At 40.2% G+C, this 19,423-nt stretch overlaps 1 protein-coding gene across 1 annotated transcript; it reads left to right on the forward strand.

The window, feature by feature from the left end:
* Positions 1–1,172: 1,172 nt before the first annotated feature.
* On the forward strand, positions 1,173–18,371 carry ghrhrl (growth hormone releasing hormone receptor, like). Its single transcript, XM_076726781.1, has 13 exons — positions 1,173–1,302; positions 7,653–7,758; positions 8,317–8,424; positions 9,309–9,400; positions 10,016–10,119; positions 10,849–10,981; positions 11,175–11,328; positions 12,674–12,734; positions 13,118–13,187; positions 13,491–13,582; positions 14,283–14,412; positions 16,239–16,280; positions 17,343–18,371. Exons 1-13 carry the CDS (start codon positions 1,249–1,251, stop codon positions 17,442–17,444), a joined length of 1,248 nt encoding a protein of 415 aa, XP_076582896.1. The 5' UTR covers positions 1,173–1,248; the 3' UTR covers positions 17,445–18,371.
* Positions 18,372–19,423: the final 1,052 nt, after the last annotated feature.

The raw sequence follows: 19,423 nt of genomic DNA on the forward strand, positions 1-19,423 counted from the left end.
GAAGTTGTTGATTTTGTAGTCCCTGTGCTTTCAGAACCTGTTGAGTTAATGATTTAATCAGAGCTAAAGCAATTAGCTGATTAATTAATTAGTTGATTGAGAGATGATTAATCTGCGAGTTTTTTCCCCCAGTTGGCTTTATGGTAAAAATGCTAAATATTTGATGGTCTCAGTTTCTCAAATGTAAAGATTTGCTGTTTTTCGGGTATCCGGTAACTGCTGATCATTCAAAAAGATGTGATGGACATTTTTCACTATTTGCTGATGATGTTTTATGGAAAAAATCAAGAAAATTCAGATTTAGTCATGATGAAAACAGTCATTACTTGAAGTGTTAGGTCTCATGTGACCTGATGTCTTTTTCATGTAATTGTCCAATAATAATTGTACTATCATACAATTGGCTCAAAAGCTTTAGAATGGCTTTTAAATAAATAAATAAACAAATAAATAAATAAACAAATAAACAAAATCGACAGATTGTAGGATGTATAACTTAATCAAATGGGCAATCAGAAAAGGATGAACGAAAAAGCGAACAAAACCATCAGAGCCTGCTCTGAGACTCATATCTCAGTATTTCACCTGTCACTGCTTTCCAACTCTGTACACAACATCAGATTTTGTGTGTGTGTGTGTGTGTGTGTGTGTGTGTGTGTGTGTGTGTGTGTGTGTGTGTGTGTGTGTGTGTTTGGCGACACGGTCAGGCTCAGGCAAGCGCAGGGATGAATCTGGAGGAACACCAACAGTAAGAGCATCCTCAGCTGTAAAGCTCGCCGGCCAAACCAGGAGCTGACTGTTCCCTTCAAAATAAAAGTCAGAAAATAAGCCTATGCTGAGCGTGCACGTCTGTTCTTGCTTACATTAACAAAAATGTGGAGACTTTTTTTCTGTCCAGCAACTCACAGGAGGATTGTGTTGAATTCCACCTTGTTTTATGTATTGTGTTTCATTTGTCTGTGTCTCCCCACAATCAGATTTTGATCCTTTGTCGTGTTGCTGGAGGCAGATCTTTGCATGGCTTTAAAAATCCGTGCAGCTTTTTTTTTTCCTCTTGCCAATAGTTTGCGCCTCTGGATTTTATTCTGAAAATATGCACAGGAAGTGCTACATGTTTATCGCCGTGTACTTCACATGTGTTGTTCTACACCTGGGGAGAGAGAGGGGTTCAGCATCCCGTCCTGCAGGAGAGTGTTTGCAGTCTGTTTGAGGAAAGCTGGACTGAGCGGAGGACACTGACCCGACAACATGTCCTGTCTCCACATCAGAGGGATTTTCCTCATTCTGTGTTTGGCTCCAACTGTGAGTGATTTACTTTAACTTTACCTTTGCGAAAAGAAAGAAAGAAAGAAGAGATACATTAATCTTTTTTGCCACGTGTAAAACTTGAAGCTCTCTTTTGCAGAAAATGAAGAGATGTCGTAGAGAATTGTTACAAGTATTTATGAGAGATGAATAAACACGTTTCTAATGTTCAAGAAAAAAATGCACACAACTGAAACAGATGTTCATATTTATTTATTGCGTCTTAAATGTTCAGCAGTGCAGCCCCAAACAGGGGCTGTGGGTGTGTTTAAAATCAGTTTGGTGGGCGTGTGTGCTGAATATACACCATACAGTATGTGCATATGTAGTGTAAGCATATGTAAATACATGAACATGTGGCCAAAAAGCCCAGAATTCACTGGGTCCAAATTTGAGTTTTGACTGGTTTTCTTAGAGCTCCTTTAAACCGAAAAGCTTTAAGTTTTGGACTGTTGGTCTGATAAAACAAGAGCTTTGAGTGTGCTCTGGGAAACTAATGCATTTTATAGATTTACCGATTAATCAAGAAAAATGTAATCTGTGATAGAAATGATATTATTTGCAGCCGTAACCGACTGTGATGTGTATTGGCTAATATTTTATCATTACTTTGTATTCAGTAATTTGCATTTTGGAAATGGGTCTGTCTGTGTGTGAGGATGAGTGTAGGTTTTGTGTGTAAAAGAGAGTCTGGTAGTAAAGGTGAGCTGTGTGTGAAGTGTGTGAGGTTAGATAGCTGGCATGTGGCAAATATTGGAAAATGTATGTATTTCTGAGAATTAGCAAAAGAAATGTTAGAGTTATTTGATTGAAATCCATGAAAAATTTGAATATTTTCTATCAGACTACCACACACGCACACACACACACACACACACACACACACACACACACACACACACACACATAAACTTCCACCTTCAATTAATTTCCTGGAGACTTACCCAAACCATCACCATAACCACTACTTGCCAAGTCATAACCTTAATCTGACCTTAACCTAAACCCGAGTCTTCATCCTAGAATTTACTGGTTTACATTATGGGGACTTGCATTTTGTCCCCATAAGGACAAGGTCCCCACAGTGTGACTGTGTAAACAGATTTAAGCCCCCACAACATGACTAATACATCTCCACACACACAAATGGGAATATGTTATCATGAATCCACTTCACTGAACGAAGAAAAACAAACATGACTGGATGACTTTTATTTGCTGTTATAACCACTTTATTTTCTGTCTACACCATTTGCGCAATTTGTCTTGGCCAATCAACTGTGAAGAAGCACGACAAGCAAAGCTTGGGCATGTATGCGCATTCACACGCCGACACACACAACAAGGTTTTTTTTTTTATCAACAGCTTTATAGGGTTATTATCATTCGCCACCTTGGTAATTTCCATAATGGAATAGAAATATGAGAAGCAGGCAAACAGGTGGTATGATGATCAGCGTGGTAGAGAGAGAATGGGAACAGGGCAGACACTCATCTCTGCGTCCCACTTCATTCTTTTCTCTTTCACTGCTCAGAACCGCAGAGAATCATAATGAACTGCCGTAAAACACACACGCGTGTTTCAAAGGGAAACACACTCACTACAAACAACACCAATAGTACAGTCTCTTTTGAATGCACACACATGGTTGAAATTTTGCACTTTAAGCTAACCCTAACCCTGAGAGAAAAAAACAAAAGAAAAGGAGAGATGGAAATGATCTGGTCATCTCTACTGGCTGTGTGGTAGAAAATTAATAATGTCCAAATATGCATCTTACTCTCGTGAGCTAAACATGATTCACCCCAAAAGCAACCATAGAGGGACTGTTTTATAGAGTTTTATGTCCCTTGATATGATTGTTCACCTTTTTGCTTTTAGATGAGAAGATCAATACCATACTCATGTCTGTACGTTAAATGTGAAGCTAAACAGCCGGTTAGCTTAGCCTAGCCCTGGAATCAGCAGGAAACAGCTAGCTAAACAACAAGTTGTGGTTTGATACAACCTAAATTTGTCCCTTTTTTTTTACTAGATTAAAGAAACAAAATATAACATGAAGGCTCTAGATAATAATCAGACTATGTTAGCTTTGGACAAACCCAGGCTAACCAGGCAATTTCTGTTTCCAGGCTTTATGCTAGGCTAAGCTAACCAGTTGCAGGTTCCAGCTTCATATTTAGCTGACAAATATGAGTGGTGTCAGTCTTAATAATAGTACCTAGTGGGGAAGTTCATTTTTTCACTGGAGATCTACAGACACCTCTCCACCTTTCAGCCCACACTCTGTGTTGCCTGGTCCATGCTGGACTTGAACCGACCATCCTCCGGTCCCTCAAGCCTGCCATCAGTTTATTACCCAACGTGTCAAACAATTAATTCAATATATGAACTTCAGGGACGGGCTGTGTTTGTGCATTCTCTCTGATTGACTGGTTTCCTAGTTTCATCCTGTGCCACAGTACCGCTGCAGCAGTGTAAAAGTGCACCTCATTCGTGGTTGGAAATAGAAGGCAACATCTGCAAAGTGAGCCTAAACCAATGGCCCCTTTTTGGGTAGTTAGTGGATAATGGGCTTCACCTCTCAGAGAACATTTTTACAGCTAACCTGTCAGTTTGAAGGGGCCTTTGGCAATGCATTTAGTTTCATGGCTCATATTATCCAGACTTACCTTATGCAGCCCTTCCATCTCTTTATCTCCCAGTCTCTGTCCCTCTGCACCATAGTGTCTCCCTTTATCCCATCATGCAGTTGAAATGCATGAGCACGTCATGCACCCTTGGTGTGCTTAACCATCTACTCTCAGCTCTGCCTTTGCTTGTCTTTCCTTGCCTTTCAAAGCGCTGATCCCTTCCTCTCAGCTGCACCTCATTCTTATGTAGAATTAAATGTCTTCACAGCATCTCCTTGCATATAAACAGGTAAGCCATGTGTGGTCCCCCATCTGACGTACAGTCTGTCATTTAGCTGATGCTTTTGCCTGGTGTCTTTATGGTAACATGAACCCATATGTCTTTCTGCTTTAAATTTAAATGTCCTAACTCTGGCGGTGTTCGTTCCATCATAACAACACAACCACAGTTTAGCAGGTCAAGAATACACCACTAGATCTGCATTCCCACCTTGAAGCAGACTTCCTGCAAACGCTGATTGTCTGAATTCAAATTTCTCTGCAGGAGGCAATGTAAACTATTTTTGCATGCATCACTCGCCTGCCTTTGAACAGGAAGAGCAGTAATTGCTTCCTAAATTACACAATAACCCCTCATTAGATTATTAGCATTGCATTAGGAACAAAGAGGCCTGGCAGCGATTTTGCTCAGGTTGCTTCCAACATGTCCATTCCTCACTGATGGAGGGAGAGGTGGTGCTGAGAGTCTCCACATTTGATCCTATTTGCTTCAAGAAAATGGGGAAACTATTGTTGTCAGGAGGATTGTGGTTCAGTTCCAGACAGTTTTTTGTATTGTGTTTATCCTGTTGGTGTTTTTGACGTGGTTACTGAAGTGGTTTGTTACTCTGCACAAACACAGTGGGTTTTTTTCTAAGAATCCCATTATGTGTGTGTGTGTGTGTGTGTGTGTGTGTGTGTGTGTGTGTGTGTAAGAGAGAGAGAGAGAGATGGCAAACAAGTTGACAGTTAAGATACAAAGTGAGGGCAAAGGGCCAAAGTGAGTGATTGCACTGGAGACACAGAAATGAAGAGTTCATGTCCAAACCAATTTCTCCTACAGCTATCTATTTTTCAGACATATCCTGATGAAGTTCTGATTGGATACACAGCATCTTGGGTTCAAATCCTTCAAACGCTCTGGCTTTGCTTTTAAAGAGAATCTCAAAGGCAGACTGTTTCTTGTAAGAGCCACCTGCCAAACATCTTTTCGAAATATCTTACCTACATGTATGACTGACACTTCAAAGGCCTATTTATGAGTGCGTCTCCACTCAAAGAAATGAATGTTTAAATCTAAGTCTGAATTTATCTGTTTTTATCGTCATTAATCCCCTTCATCATTTTCTTTTAGGTTACTTTTATGATTCAAAATTTAAATCTGTACAATTTGCCATTCGCCACAGCCATTACATGCAATTTTCAGTGTGATTTTGACTTTGCCTTTCACGTATGACGCTTCACCCCTGAGTTTTTCAAATCAATGCACAGCATTATGGTAATTAAAATCTGTATCTATGCAAGGCGTATTCAGTCCCATAATTTCATGAAATGGCTCCAGGTGGGTTTGCACAGGCGCACATGTTGCTGTGTCCCCCCTCAGAGAAATGATAGATCTTTCTAATGGAATTGTTTATAACACACAAGTGGCGCATCCTATTGGATGACACTCCGGTGACTGGGAGAAACCGCAGTTCTCCAGGGGGAGCGTTTGTGGTCCCAGAGGAATTTAGCATCTGAAGCTTCTTTTCATTAAGAGTGCGGTCGTGCTTGTTTTCCCTCAGGTGTTTCCAAATGAGATGGAACCGAGACGAATCAAAGACAAAAGAGTATGTGATATCAGTAACAGAGGTGGCTTTATTAGGACTGTGTTTGCGACTTGTTGTGTTGCCCTCTGTGTTTTATTAAATATGCGTCTTCCAGAAGCAAAGAAGAGACCCAAATAGCAACCTCACAATTACTCAGCATCGGAAAAAACAAACTCCAAAAACGTTCTCAAAATTTCAAGTAATTTTGAAAATGGAGGTGCATCATGATTACATGGCTGCGTGTAAGAACCTCCTTTTGTCTTGTTTTTGTCTGAATGTGCCCTTCTCTTCTTTTTAACACATACTTCTCTCATTCCTGCTGACAATGCATTGTGCCTTTCACTTCCGAGCCACTATAACTGATGTCTTCAAGGGCCATGCGGAGACTTGAACAAAGAGCTTGTGCTTAAACTGAAAAAGTAACTATCTCTTTGCACCAGAAATCAAAGTGCTATGTCTCTTTCCAGTCAGTAACGGCATCATTAAAGTCTAACAATGAACTTGGGGCTACAGTAATTTACATAAATGAATCTTTTCCGACATGTGTTTCATAAATCCGGAAGATAAATAATTAAGGGCTGATATGATGCCAGAAATATGTCGCTAACTGAAAAGGAAGCAGACAGATACTGTACTTCAGGATCCCGGAGGACATTTTAGCAGAAACCCACCCTGTTGCGGTGTGTTGTTAAAGCTAACAAAAGAAGACCAAGCCTGCTGCTCTGACCTTTACATTCAGGACCACTTAAGTTCACCAGCAGCATGAAATAAAAATAAATGGCACTTGAAATTAACCCAGAGCAATTTAGCCCATTCAAACTCCACTTAACCACCACCAACCTCCTCAGTAAGTACGGAAATATGATCTGCTTTATAGCACGATTGAAACGTAGTTGGGATCTTTGGTTTTTAGAGTATATTCATATAATAAAAGAAATGTATCACTTTTACTGTCATTTTTTGTACTTATGCTAATGTTTCCTCACCTGTACTGGACATGCTTCCTTCAGACAATGAACAAAACATAGCCCTCATTATTTCTCTACAACTCTCTTTATTAATACCCATCATAATCTGGTGTGTTCGCCGCAGTGCTCAGAAGCACATTCTGTCCTGGCGGAGCACAAGAATGTTTGTGCATTCTCGCTGAAGTTGTATTATATGACCTTATTACCTCTTTATAACCTCTTTTATGTAGCAGCTATTCACAGGCACAGACCGAGAACCAGGTTTATTATCACAGTGTGCTCACAGTTTTGAGGTTTGAGGATAATTACCACAGAGCCATGACAGTCCTTTCCTCTGAGTATATACTTCCCTCGTCCACCCTCTTCCCATGTTACCCTCCAACATCCACCTTACATCCGTCCTTTTTTTCCTCAGCAACAAGATGTTCTTTTTTGCTTCAGTCTGTCAAATGCAAATCCAGTTATTCTGTTTTATTTGACACCAGGAAACGGAGGGATGAGCAGGGCAAGACGAACAGAAGAATCTCTGAGCGGCTCTAAATGGATGGACGGTAGAGCTGTTGTAGGGAAAGACAATCATCTGTGTCCTTAGGGACAAACTCATTTAACGAATTGTCCAAGCTTCCCCTGTGAGTGTGCTACAGTGAAAGATCATTTTGCTTAATGGCAATAACAGATAGGTGTGTTTTACCAAAAGGTTACTGTTTTTAGTGGCCACCTGCTAACGGTGAGAGGCTAAATGAGTCACTGCCCTTTAAAAACTGACATGCATTTTTTTCCAGACACATGAAATGCCTTTTTCATGTAATTACGGCCTGAGTGTCCTCTGCTTGAATGTCTGTATATATATCTAATAGAGCATCCCTTCTTTCCTTCTTTCCTTCCTTCCGACCTCTAGGCTTTGTCGAGACTGCACCCTGAATGCGAGTTCATATTTCAGCTGGAGAAAGAGGAGCGTAACTGCCTTCAGTACATCGCAGAGCGGGCCAACAGAAGCACAGAAGGTGTGTTTTTCATTTCAAAATCACCCCGCAGCAGTGGCGTCGCTGTAGTTGTGACGTGAAATATACTGCAAATGTTCACATTAAGTACAAGAGCCTAAGCTGGAATGAATGCTTCACGGAGCATCATCCGTTGTCAGGGCGGATTCTTGATGGCGTCCCAACTGCGGGATGAAAACGCACTGGGTGATCCATCAGTGTGATGCATCAGCAGAGGAGACCATTAAGGATAGTTACATAAGGATTTATGTGTGTAATCTAGCTCAAGATAAAGGTCTCGGTTGGGGATCTGGAGTACTTTCCTATTCTTTCCTTAATACAATTTACACAGAGGCGGATGTTATGGCTTTGAAGAATGTTGTTGGCGATATTGGGCATGATACACTCCATTTACCTCTACTGTACCTCCATGAGTATATATTTAAACTGTGTGCATTTCAGGTGGCAGCGTAAGCATATAAATGTGTGTTCATGGGATCTCTCTTCTGATTAACTACCTCGATAGACACATACTTACGCTTTTTTTAACCGCCTCTCTCCTCCTAAACCTCCTCTGAAAAGGTTGTCGACCATTCTGGGACGCAGTGGTCTGTTGGCCTCATGCAGTCGTTGGGGAAGTGGTCCATAGAGCTTGTCCTGCGGTCTTCTCCCTCTTCAGAAACAACACAGGTGACTGAAGGATCACATGGTGAAAGGGGAGGCGAGTGGGCTGTTCAGGCTGAGGTGATGATGAGAGCAGCATGCTCACCACGGGGTCAAAATTAAGTTAAATTGTTGCTCTAAGGAAAGCAAAGGGTGTTTTTGATCCTGATGATTCCATGAAGTGTTTGTTTGTTTATTTATTTGCTCAGTCATTCATGTTTTATGAAGTAGACTCTCAGTACTCAGGAGACTATACAAGTATTAGCAGGTTTTGAGTGTGCACAGACAGTAAAAGCCATATAAATGTTTTACAAAATGACCAACCAAACAGTACGTTTGCATTATGTCTCTGTGTGGATATTTAACAGCTTCTAAATAAGAGTCTACAGTCATGTGAACGGCACTGTGAGGCTGTAGGCTACTTAGGCTAAGTGGCACTTTGAGCTAAACGCTAATGCTGCGTTAATGTAATACTGGATGGATGGAAGAGATGCAAAAGATTCCCATGTTAATGGCTTTTAAGATTTTCTGGGGTGGCCCCAGTGGCAGCACTGGGGGTGGCATGAACGCACACACACACACACACACACACAATAAATATCGACCTCATGGTGGCGCAAGAGATGAAAGGGATCACCATCATTATTAGGATAAATCTTCTGAGAGCCATGAATGTCTGTACAAAAATTTGTGTTGAGATATTTCACAGGAAAAGTGAAAACTTAACCTGCTGGTGGCAATAGAAGAAAAGTCAATGAATCTCTAAAGCCATCAGAGAACATCAAACCAATCAGCCAACAATGTGATCCCAAACATTTTATGTCACTATCTCTTGATGTGTTAGGGAATCTAACCTGCAGATTATCCCTTCATGGTTACCTTCTTGATTTCATATCCTTTCACCTTTTAAGGTTCGGTGAGCCGTAACTGCACCAGTTCAGGCTGGTCCAGAGCTTCACCCCCGTACCACATCGCCTGCAGTGTGGATGATGACATTCCTGAGGTGAGAGTTGCTGGGGAGATGCAGATGAGGATGTCGGACTGGGGAATCAGAAACTGTATTTGAGATTTGAGTAAAATAGCAGTAAAAGCAGTAGCACAGTAGAAAATAAAATCTATTCAAACATAAAAGTGCCTCAGGTGAAAATATTTTTGCAAGGCACTAAGTGAATCAAATGTCACCCATCAGGTAATAGCTGAAATTACCTCGTTTCACAAAGAGAGAATTGCGCTTAATCGTACCAAACAGTGTTTATGAGGATAAAACTACTTTTGGTGCTATACAGAACGTCTTTTATCTTGAGTTTAAAAAGAGCTTTTAAGTCTTCCAATAGCAGGGGTGGAAAGTCACTAATTACAAGTTCTCATGTTTCTGTAATTAAGCTGTTTTTTTGTGTACTTTTTTAGCCGGATTCAGCAGCCTGTTTTGTCCAGTCATGCTGCCACTAGACTCAAAACATAGAGAGCTTTCTTGCAGCTATGTCGCAGTCATACCTTCAGTGCAGTTGAGTCTTGAGCTCATCTGCAGTTTGGTCTCATTCTAAGACATTACGTTCATTTTGAAGCCTGACAGCATTTTCGAAACCCTACAGAACGGTCTTTCTCATCTTGCTTTCAGACAGAGCAGACGTACTTTGCCACAGTGAAGCTGATATACACCATCGGCTACAGCATCTCTCTGGTGGTGCTGGCTGTTGCTGTGTTGATCCTGCTGCTCTTCAGGTAGGAGCAGATTACTTAGAAATAAGTTCCGGCTGGCCAGAGAAAACACAGACAGAGTTTTATTGCATTTTTCATCAGTAAGCAGTGCATTTAAGGCCAATTCATTCACCACAGAGAGCCAAGATAGTAATCACAACAAAATTACTGCAGCTGTAAACAAAAAAATTAGTCCTGAGTTTGATGAAAATCTTTTAATAATGGCTGTGTTTGAAATGTGATACAACTCACACTGTACACGACGTTAATACATTTATGTCCTAGTGTAGTTTCTTAAAAGGAAAGGTTGCGCTTTATTATCAAGAGTTACAAGAGAAGATTGACACCACTCATGTACGCATGCTAAATATGAAGCAAGAGCCAGCAGATGATTAGCTTAGCTTAGCATAAAGACACAAACAGCAAGCCAGGCTCTGTCCAAAGTTCAAAAAGTCAGCTAGTCAACATCTCTATTTTCTCTTTTTTTCTTATACTTTCCTGCTAATTTGTTTGGCTTGCCTGTGCATTTTTTTCTTTTGCATCTTTTGGCCTCAAACTGTCATAAGGTGCCAAATGCCAGTCAAAAAACATGGACTTAGTTGAGGTGTAACAATGTAGTGTGCTGGATGTGAAGCAGAATTTATTTTGACTATCTGGCCGAATAGTCAAACCATTTGGACTTGATATTTTTTGTGAATCTGACAGCACTGCAGTACATTTCACTATGTGTGTGTTACCTGATTTATTCAACAGGAGGCTGCGTTGTGCCAGGAACTGCATTCACACCCAGCTCTTCATCACATTTATCCTGAAAGCTGTAGCGGTGTTCGTAAAGGACGCTACCCTGTTCTCAAGTGACGACACCAACCACTGCACCCTCTCTTCAGTAAGGCAGTGACACTGAGGACAGGAGGCTCTTGGTTGTATTAAAATCTACCTGAGGGCAGATTTCCCTGTTCTCACATTTATGCATTGTTCTCATCGCATATTGCTTGTGCACCTCTTCTCTCACTCTCATCCCTCCTGAGGATGATGTCCTTCATTTCCTTCCTGTGTTTTTTTTTTTTTTTTTTGTCCAGTTTGCCTGTAAGGCTTCTGTGGTCTTCTGTCACTACTGTGTAATGGCCAATTTTTTCTGGCTCCTGGTGGAGGCGCTCTACCTCAATTCCCTGCTGCTTTCGTCCTTCTATCACAGTCGTCGGTGCCTCTGGGGCTTCAGCCTGCTGGGATGGGGTGAGAAACCTTGACATGCAGTTTCTCCAACATTTGTTATGTTGAGCTCCAGAGTTTGGTTCCAATATGAGGTATCTCACATTTTAACACATTATTGGGTAATAGATGCTGACTGGATCATTTCTGTTGTACAGATACTTGGGTTTTCATCTCTGTATCAAATATATGTTGGCTCAGGCTGAGTTCTACACTAAATTAGTGGCAGAGAAAAAGTTGGATAACAAAAGTTTAATCTGACCGTTATGTGACATGTTAAACTCAGACAGTATAGCTTATCAAATTACCTGAAAAGTATGCAAGGGCACTCACACTGGTTTGTGTTTCTGTTGTGCACTGCTGTTTATTCTGGCTTCATGCAGCCAGAGCATTATGTGCAGAATGAGTTTCTTCTTTTTGATCTGAGAAAATAGATGCGTTTCTTTTTATCACTGTGCCTATGATCTGATGCTTCAGACACGGTTATTCTTCTTGGAGTGCACATGTACTCGCACTGTGTGATTTGTGTGGAACTATTCACCTTGCTATGCAGATATTAGGTGTTATGTAATGTTCCCCACAGATGTCCTGCTATCTCTTGGGCCTGTGTATTATGAACGTCAGACTTTGCAGTTTTAAAGTTTAACATTTTGACATTTACTCTGTGTCTCCATAGGACCACAGAATTAACCTTTAACTACCTCCAAATTGCGTGTATTTTTTTGATTTCAAACGCAGTGCCGCTCTCATCCTTGTGTGAGTTTTTAAAACTGAAACACACCGACGGATGCGTCATCCTCCAACTTCAGTTGACTGAAATCAAACCTATTGAGCTGAAGAGTTTGACACTTGTTACAGTTCTGTGTTTCAAAGGAGATTCACAGCTGTCTTCAGGGACAACAAGAAGCAGACAGACTGCCATCCACCAGCATCCCCGACTCATTATTGCAGTACAGCCAGAAGCTCTCCCTGGCTCAGTGGCATCAGCTGTAATTACCAAACAAACTGAATTAAAGTTTACATCCCTGTGGCAGTCACTGCTAATGTATTAGATTACGTCTGTGGGTTGAATGTTTCTTCTAAAAAATGCCCAAGTTAATTTCCTAAGAACTTGTTTATGATTAAATGAAAGGGGTCACAGCTACTTAACTTGCCAGCTACAGTGAATATAGAGGAATTTGTCCCAGTGGTAGGAAGGCAGGAGATTGATGCAGACTTTAGATGTGCACTGCACAAAGCATCCATTTACTTTGAGTTATTTCTAAACAGGTCAATGCAGATATTAGAAAAACTGACTCTCAATTATCTAATTATGATTTTATTGATCATGTCTCACTGACCTAAGTTTTGGTTTTCCACCTTTCCACAGGTGTACCTGTGCTCTTCATCGTCCTGTGGATTGGATCCAGGGTGTACTTTGAGGACACAGAGTGTGTATAAACTTCCATTATCGCTTCCATCTCCACAAGCACATTTATGTCTTATATACATTTACAGCACACTGCTGCACAGATTTAATGACCAACGTTGCAGTCAGAGGCACAGTGAGGACTGCAGCAGTTACATCCACAGTGTAGAACTGTGGCACTTTCCTCAAATGATTTTATGATATACAGTCTAGTTTTTTGATGAACCTACCCTTGTAAACAAAGGTGTAACTTGTTCATACGCTCACTTTGTACTCGCTACTGTTTGTTTATGGTTATTGTTATAGAATTTTTTCTCTCTATGGTCAGTTGAACTCATCATCACACCCTAAAAAAACTCCTGCAGACTGACTGAAGCGCACATCTCTAAATGTCATCCTACATAGATGCTGGGACATCAACGAAGACTCGCCCTATTGGTGGATCATCAAGGGACCAATTGTTGTGTCTATAGCGGTGAGTGCTCCCATTGTGCTGAATGATTGACATGTTAATAATGCACTTAGCAAATTACAGATTGGAGATGATTTGTTTGCTTTCCTTTGAGAGATGGTTATTTGAAAAAGCTTATTTGTGCACCTCAGAATAGAGTGCCCTCACACCAGTCCTAATGAGTTACACACTTGGCTGTCCGTATTCTTGCCATGACATTCAATGATCACATTGTAAGCGGCGTTTGTTAGAGTACCTGTGTAGGCATTATTCCATTAAAAGCTGGATGTTTTTCTTCATTTTGAATTCTTGATTTTCTATCAACAGATAAATTTTATGCTCTTCATGAACATAATCAGAATCCTGATACAGAAGCTCAATCCTCGGCTGATCCAGTTCAATAACTCCTCTCAGTACAGGTAATCTTTTAGCTGCAGACACAGTGTGAGGGGCTGAACTCAGCAGTGATCCCCGGCTTTACTCGTTAGTGCGTTTAAAATGCAGAAATACCTGAAGAAGTTCATGCTTTTATCAAATTTCTCCTTCATCGTTTTCATATTTTCAAATACTTTTTCATCATTTTTTACTCTGAAGTCGACACTTTGACGTAGGGAAAGATACTGTTGATATACCACAGTGTGCAATGTGTAAATGTGTAATGTTTTCAGTCACCACAGAACTAGTCAGTCTGGCCACGTCTACCCTCCCACAAGAGGCTCATTAGAATTTCTAATTGAACTAGGCTCACTAATTGGCTGAAAGTGTTCAGGGACATCACGCATATCCGGATCTTATAAAAGACATACCAAAGGTAAGTTAAGTGATGCTTGACTTAATTGCACCAGCTAGATTGATATGTTCCTCTACGCATAGAAAACATTACCTCTGCACTTACATTTTAATATCCTCACTTTGACTCATGCACCGGCTACTACCTTTCCACGCATAAACAAAAGCTGTGTGCAGACTGACGCACACACTCTTGACTGACATGTGATGATTGGTGTGTCTTCATGCATGATGCTATCTGGGGCAGCATTCAGATAAGCCTTGCACTATCAACAGCTCCCTGAGGTAGCTTATCCTCCTGCATCTTGTTTCTTTCCTTCTGTGCAACAGACGCCTGACTAAGTCCACCCTCCTCCTCATCCCTTTGTTTGGTACTCACTACATGTTCTTCAATTTTCTGCCCGACTACTTCAATGTTAACCTGCGCCTCTGTATCGAGCTGTGTATGGGATCCTTCCAGGTACAAACACACACCTATCGACACTCAATATTCTGACAGCAATGTATTGAACATGCTTAAGTACCCGGAAAGTACACACACACACACACACACACACACACACACACACACACACACACACACACACTCTAACCCAATGCCAGAATATGATCTCTCTCTAGAGTAGTTATTGTACAGTATCCTGTAATAAACTCATGTTTTTTTCTTTTTCTTTTTTTTATTAATACAGGAGAATAATACACAGAACATGACAATATGATGACATGACAATATAATCTCACAAAAATAAACAATTTAACAAAAGGACAATAAATAAATACGATTAAAAGATATAAAATAGATTTAGTAGGATCCTTTCAGTAATTCAAATAGTTTGGTTGACTGTACCAGTATATTTAGAAACTGAAATATGTTGCGTGTTTTTTTTTCTCATTTCCTATTGTGTTGTGCTGCTTTGCAATGCTTTATACCACTTATCTTTTCGAAAAGAAATTGTCTGTCTGTCTGAACACGAGAAGCAAATAAGTGCATCTAATTTAGACATTATCATGAATAGATTACTCACTCACTTGTCTAGAATTGAAAGGCATTTCTGTAATTGGATTTGCTTTGCATTCTGCACATTTATTCATATTCCATGCACTTCTGGAAGTTGTATTCACAAATGTGTTTAATAAGACTTTCATGGTAATTTCAGGTTGAAATTCTCTTCTAAGCACATGACGTGAGGCTGTACTTATATGCAGAGCAGGACTTTGCGCTACATGCTAACATCAGCATGTTAACAGGCTCACAATGAAATGCTGATATTTAGGAGATATAATGGCTGCCATGTTCATTGTTTAGTATGTTAGCATGCAAGCATTTGCTAACTGAATGAAAAGGCTGATGAGACGGATGGCAGTGTCATTAGTTTTGCAAGTATTTAGTCTTAAAATGACATTTTATGATGTGATGATGATGCTAGAGGAAAAATCAGGGGATCAATAAAGTGAATACAATTCATCGTGAGTGGGACATGAATGTCTGAACAAAATGTCATGGAGATATTTATATCTGGACCAAAGAGGGTGACAGAATAAACAAATTGACATTGCCATAGAGCCACACAGATAGCATGACTGAAGACACTGCTGAAAGCATTTCATTTGAGAAGCAGATGAAATACAGAATTTCTGTTTGGTGTTAAACATCAATTATATGCTTGAAAAAAAGTTTACAACAAAGAAGTTAGTTAGTGGAAAATGGCTCAGCAGTGCTGTGTTGCTGAGAGTGCAAGTTTGGTTCAGTGCTTGCATCTGCCAAACACATGTAACCACAGAAAGGCCAAATGGCTTTTATGTCACATGTGGCACGAGCTGTTTGCCAGCCAGCTCCCCAAACTGCATTCAGTTCCTGCTCTGCTTTATTCAAACAAATAAGGCCCAGCAGTGTGAAACAAGCATGGAGTTTACTAGTAAGAAAAAGGCCTAAAAAGCTGTAACACAAGCTTTGTTTACGAAAGAGATGAAACAAGAAAGATAAATTTTATTCTGCATGTTTCATTGTAAAGATGAAAGGAGGGGCAGCACAGTTTACAGCCTCCTCACAGTGTATACATGACTTTTAGCAGTGTATCGTTGAGATATGAAGTCAAACCAGTCATTATTGACTCTCGTTTGCTGCCTGTGTGAGCCCAATATAATGGACTGACCTATTTTTATTTCTCATTCTTCAGCCTATGAGCTTTCACTTGTGTCTGACATTTAAGCTGTCTTCACATGAGCAACCTTTTAATGATGTGTACTGCTCCTAAATGTTAACAGCTAAAACTGTCTCTCCTACAGGGGCTTCTTGTTGCAATTCTCTATTGCTTTCTCAATCAAGAGGTCAGTACAAGCCACGCCACCCTCAAGCATTTACTGCTTCCAACACACTGAACAAATCACACAGATAATTTATGTCTCTCTGTTGCATAATGAACCTGTGTACCCAGATCATGTGCCAGTGAGGAGTGAGGTTTCGAGTTGTCAGGCCTTAAAATGGAAGATAATTTGACACTTCTCTTCCCCTCATTGCATAATGGAAGGACCCCGAGCACTTATATAACCACCAAGACTAATGTGAGGCCAACCCCACACAGCCTGAGGGCGACACCAGTCTGTGTATAATACTCAGGACACAGTAACTCACAATCTGTGTTCATCTGTTTGGTGCTTTAGGGCCACATGGGGTAACACTCTAATATATCTTTTATCACATCCTCATCTGCAGATGAAAAAACTGATTAAAAAATTACAGTTGTTTATCGATGAATATTGTGTGATGGCAGGGGAAATTATTTTTAATGCTTCAAAAATGTCACTAATACATACTAATACACAGAATAAGTACCTTAGGTGATAAAATGACTCATCTCTGCAAGGGGATCACATGATTTACTGTTCAGGTTTTTTGTTTTTGCAGAGAATTAGATGAGAAGACTGATACCACACTCTTGGTACTCAGTTAAATATGACTACAGCTAGCAGCCATTTAGCCTAGCTTAGCATAAAAACTGGGAACAGGTTGAAACAGATCCACCTAAGAAATAGTCCTGCACATTATCTCCCATAGTACAGCAAATTCTTGTTCAAACACGTTGATTTTTGTGCAGATTAAACCATATGAAACATATTTAGAGGTGCTAGTTGGCAGATTTTGATCCTGTTAAACAGAACCAGGTTAGCTCTAAACCCCAGTCTTTGTGCTGAGCTAAGACAGCAAGCTAATGGCTGCGGCTTCATATTGGAATTGATTTTCTCATTCAACTCTTGACAAGAAAGCAAATCAACGTAGTTTTATCATAAACTAATTATTAAACAAAAATATGTGGTATATGAGTTTTAACAGCATCATCTTACCGTTTGCAATCAGCCAAAAACTGCATTTGTTGTGTGTATATTTGCCAGGTCCAGAAAGAGGTCCACATGCAGTGGCTGAGGTGGCAGGAGCGCAGCTATGGCGTGGTGTCACCTGCTGCAAAGGGCAGCCAGATGGACACACCCTTCTAGTGGTGCTAACTGAACATTCACGGATAGCACAACACCAGTGGTTGTCGGCCAAGTGCCGCTGCAGCTGTACCATTCAAAACTCTATCACAGACCTTTTTGCTGCCTGCGCTCCTTCGGGATGGAGGTCAACTTTCCAGCAGAGAATGATTCTGAAAACTCATGATGTTTTACGCACACACTTCAGTGCAGGTCCCATCACTTTCATGTGTATATCCCATTGGACACTGTGGCAGCAACTTTAGAAAGGTCAGCCTGAAGAGGTCCTTGGAGGCCTGACTGGTAAAATGAAAGAATGATAATTTTACTGAGCTGAGGTAAGACAGAGGTAGCCTGTTGAACATGTCAAATTCCAGACTTTCTCTTATCAGGCTGCTGCCAAGTGAAGCACAAATGATCTATCAGCACCTGACCTCATTCATGTCATATTATTATATTATCCGATTGATCAATAGATATAGTATGAAGTATGTTTATGCTTTCTTTTGTCCTGTGTACTTATTGAGCCTGTTTGAGTTGTTGTATAGTATTTATTTATTTATTTATTCAATCACAGCGACAATCAAGGTAAAAATGAAATTCCTCTGTTGATATTGATGTTGTGGGGTGCAGCTTAATGAATAACTTTGCCTTAAACTGAATGCATGAACTAGTCGCCGTCAGTCTGTTGTTTTCGAGTCACTTTTGTTGCATTTGAATGTTTCTGCTTTTCCCGTGCCAGTTTCTGTCATGTTTTAATGCGTTGTGAAAATAGCAGGTTCTTGCAAGCATAGATTATTATTATTAGTAGTATTTATTTCACTCAGCCTCTTTATGGCTCTCTGCAACCCGTTTCCTGAAAATCTTGATACAAAATGTTCTGAAGTATGAAAGTATTTTATTAAAGTTCTATTTTGCTTCATGAGGCAAAGCTTAATAAAGTTTATTCTTAAAAGCAAGGCCCTAATAAGTTTGTGCTTTTTTGAAACAACCAGCATCTAGCATCAGTATGAGTGCCTCCATCCTGGTGGAGAGAAGAAACATCAGAAGAAGAATTCTAAAGGTTTCCAAGGAGAAAAACAATTAAAACCTTCCTTCCCTTCTCATTATATTATGTACTGACATGGGGTTTTTCATTATTTACACTACTCCTCTGCATATAAAGGACTGCAGACATTTTCAAAGTCACCGCCACAGGCACAAAATAAATTAGTTTTTTTTTAGCATGTTATAAACAGATTATTCTCTACACTTGGGTTTGGTTTGCTGTAACTTTACTGATGTACAATGAAGCTTCCACTGCTGTTCAGTGTGCATCTCTCTGGATGAGCATCCTGCAAATGCCAAAATGTAATCCCTGATTGACACATTTTTGGCAAAAAATACATGTTAGAAACAGAGTCCAAATAATGTTTCAATGCACAACATCTGGACAGGAAATGGGAATGGTAACACAATCACCTAAATAACAAAGTCTATTGAGTTGCCCTTGAGGAAGGCACTAACATCATCCAGCAGAGCTGCTCACTGGTTATAAGCAGCAGAGGACCAGATGTCCTCTAGTTAACTGACAACAAATTAGTACAGTTTAGGCGACCTGGTCAGGACGATAAAACAAACGACAGATAAGACAACACTAAAACCAGATAATAATACTAAAAGTTTTATAAGAACAGACTCGTTTAAAGAGTTTACAATAGCCTTGACTTCCCCTCAATATATCAGATTCATTTTCTGCAGACTATTCCAAGTGGCTCCTGGAGCAGAAAACACGAAGGCTTGCTTTCCCATTTCTTTCCATGCATTAGGAACACACAGAAGACATACAGTATGTTTTTGACCTGAGATAATGATTCCAAGATGACGTTAATGGCTTCACAGATACAGAGATGGCAAAGCCCTGTGATGTGGCATATTCACTCAAGACCTTTTTATGACCTTAAACTTTCTAAAGGACAGTCCCAGCTGAAGATTTTGTCACTTGGTTCACTCACTCCCTGAAG

Source organism: Chaetodon auriga, chromosome 3 (assembly GCF_051107435.1).
Source record: "Chaetodon auriga isolate fChaAug3 chromosome 3, fChaAug3.hap1, whole genome shotgun sequence".
NCBI classification, from domain to species: domain Eukaryota; kingdom Metazoa; phylum Chordata; class Actinopteri; order Chaetodontiformes; family Chaetodontidae; genus Chaetodon; species Chaetodon auriga.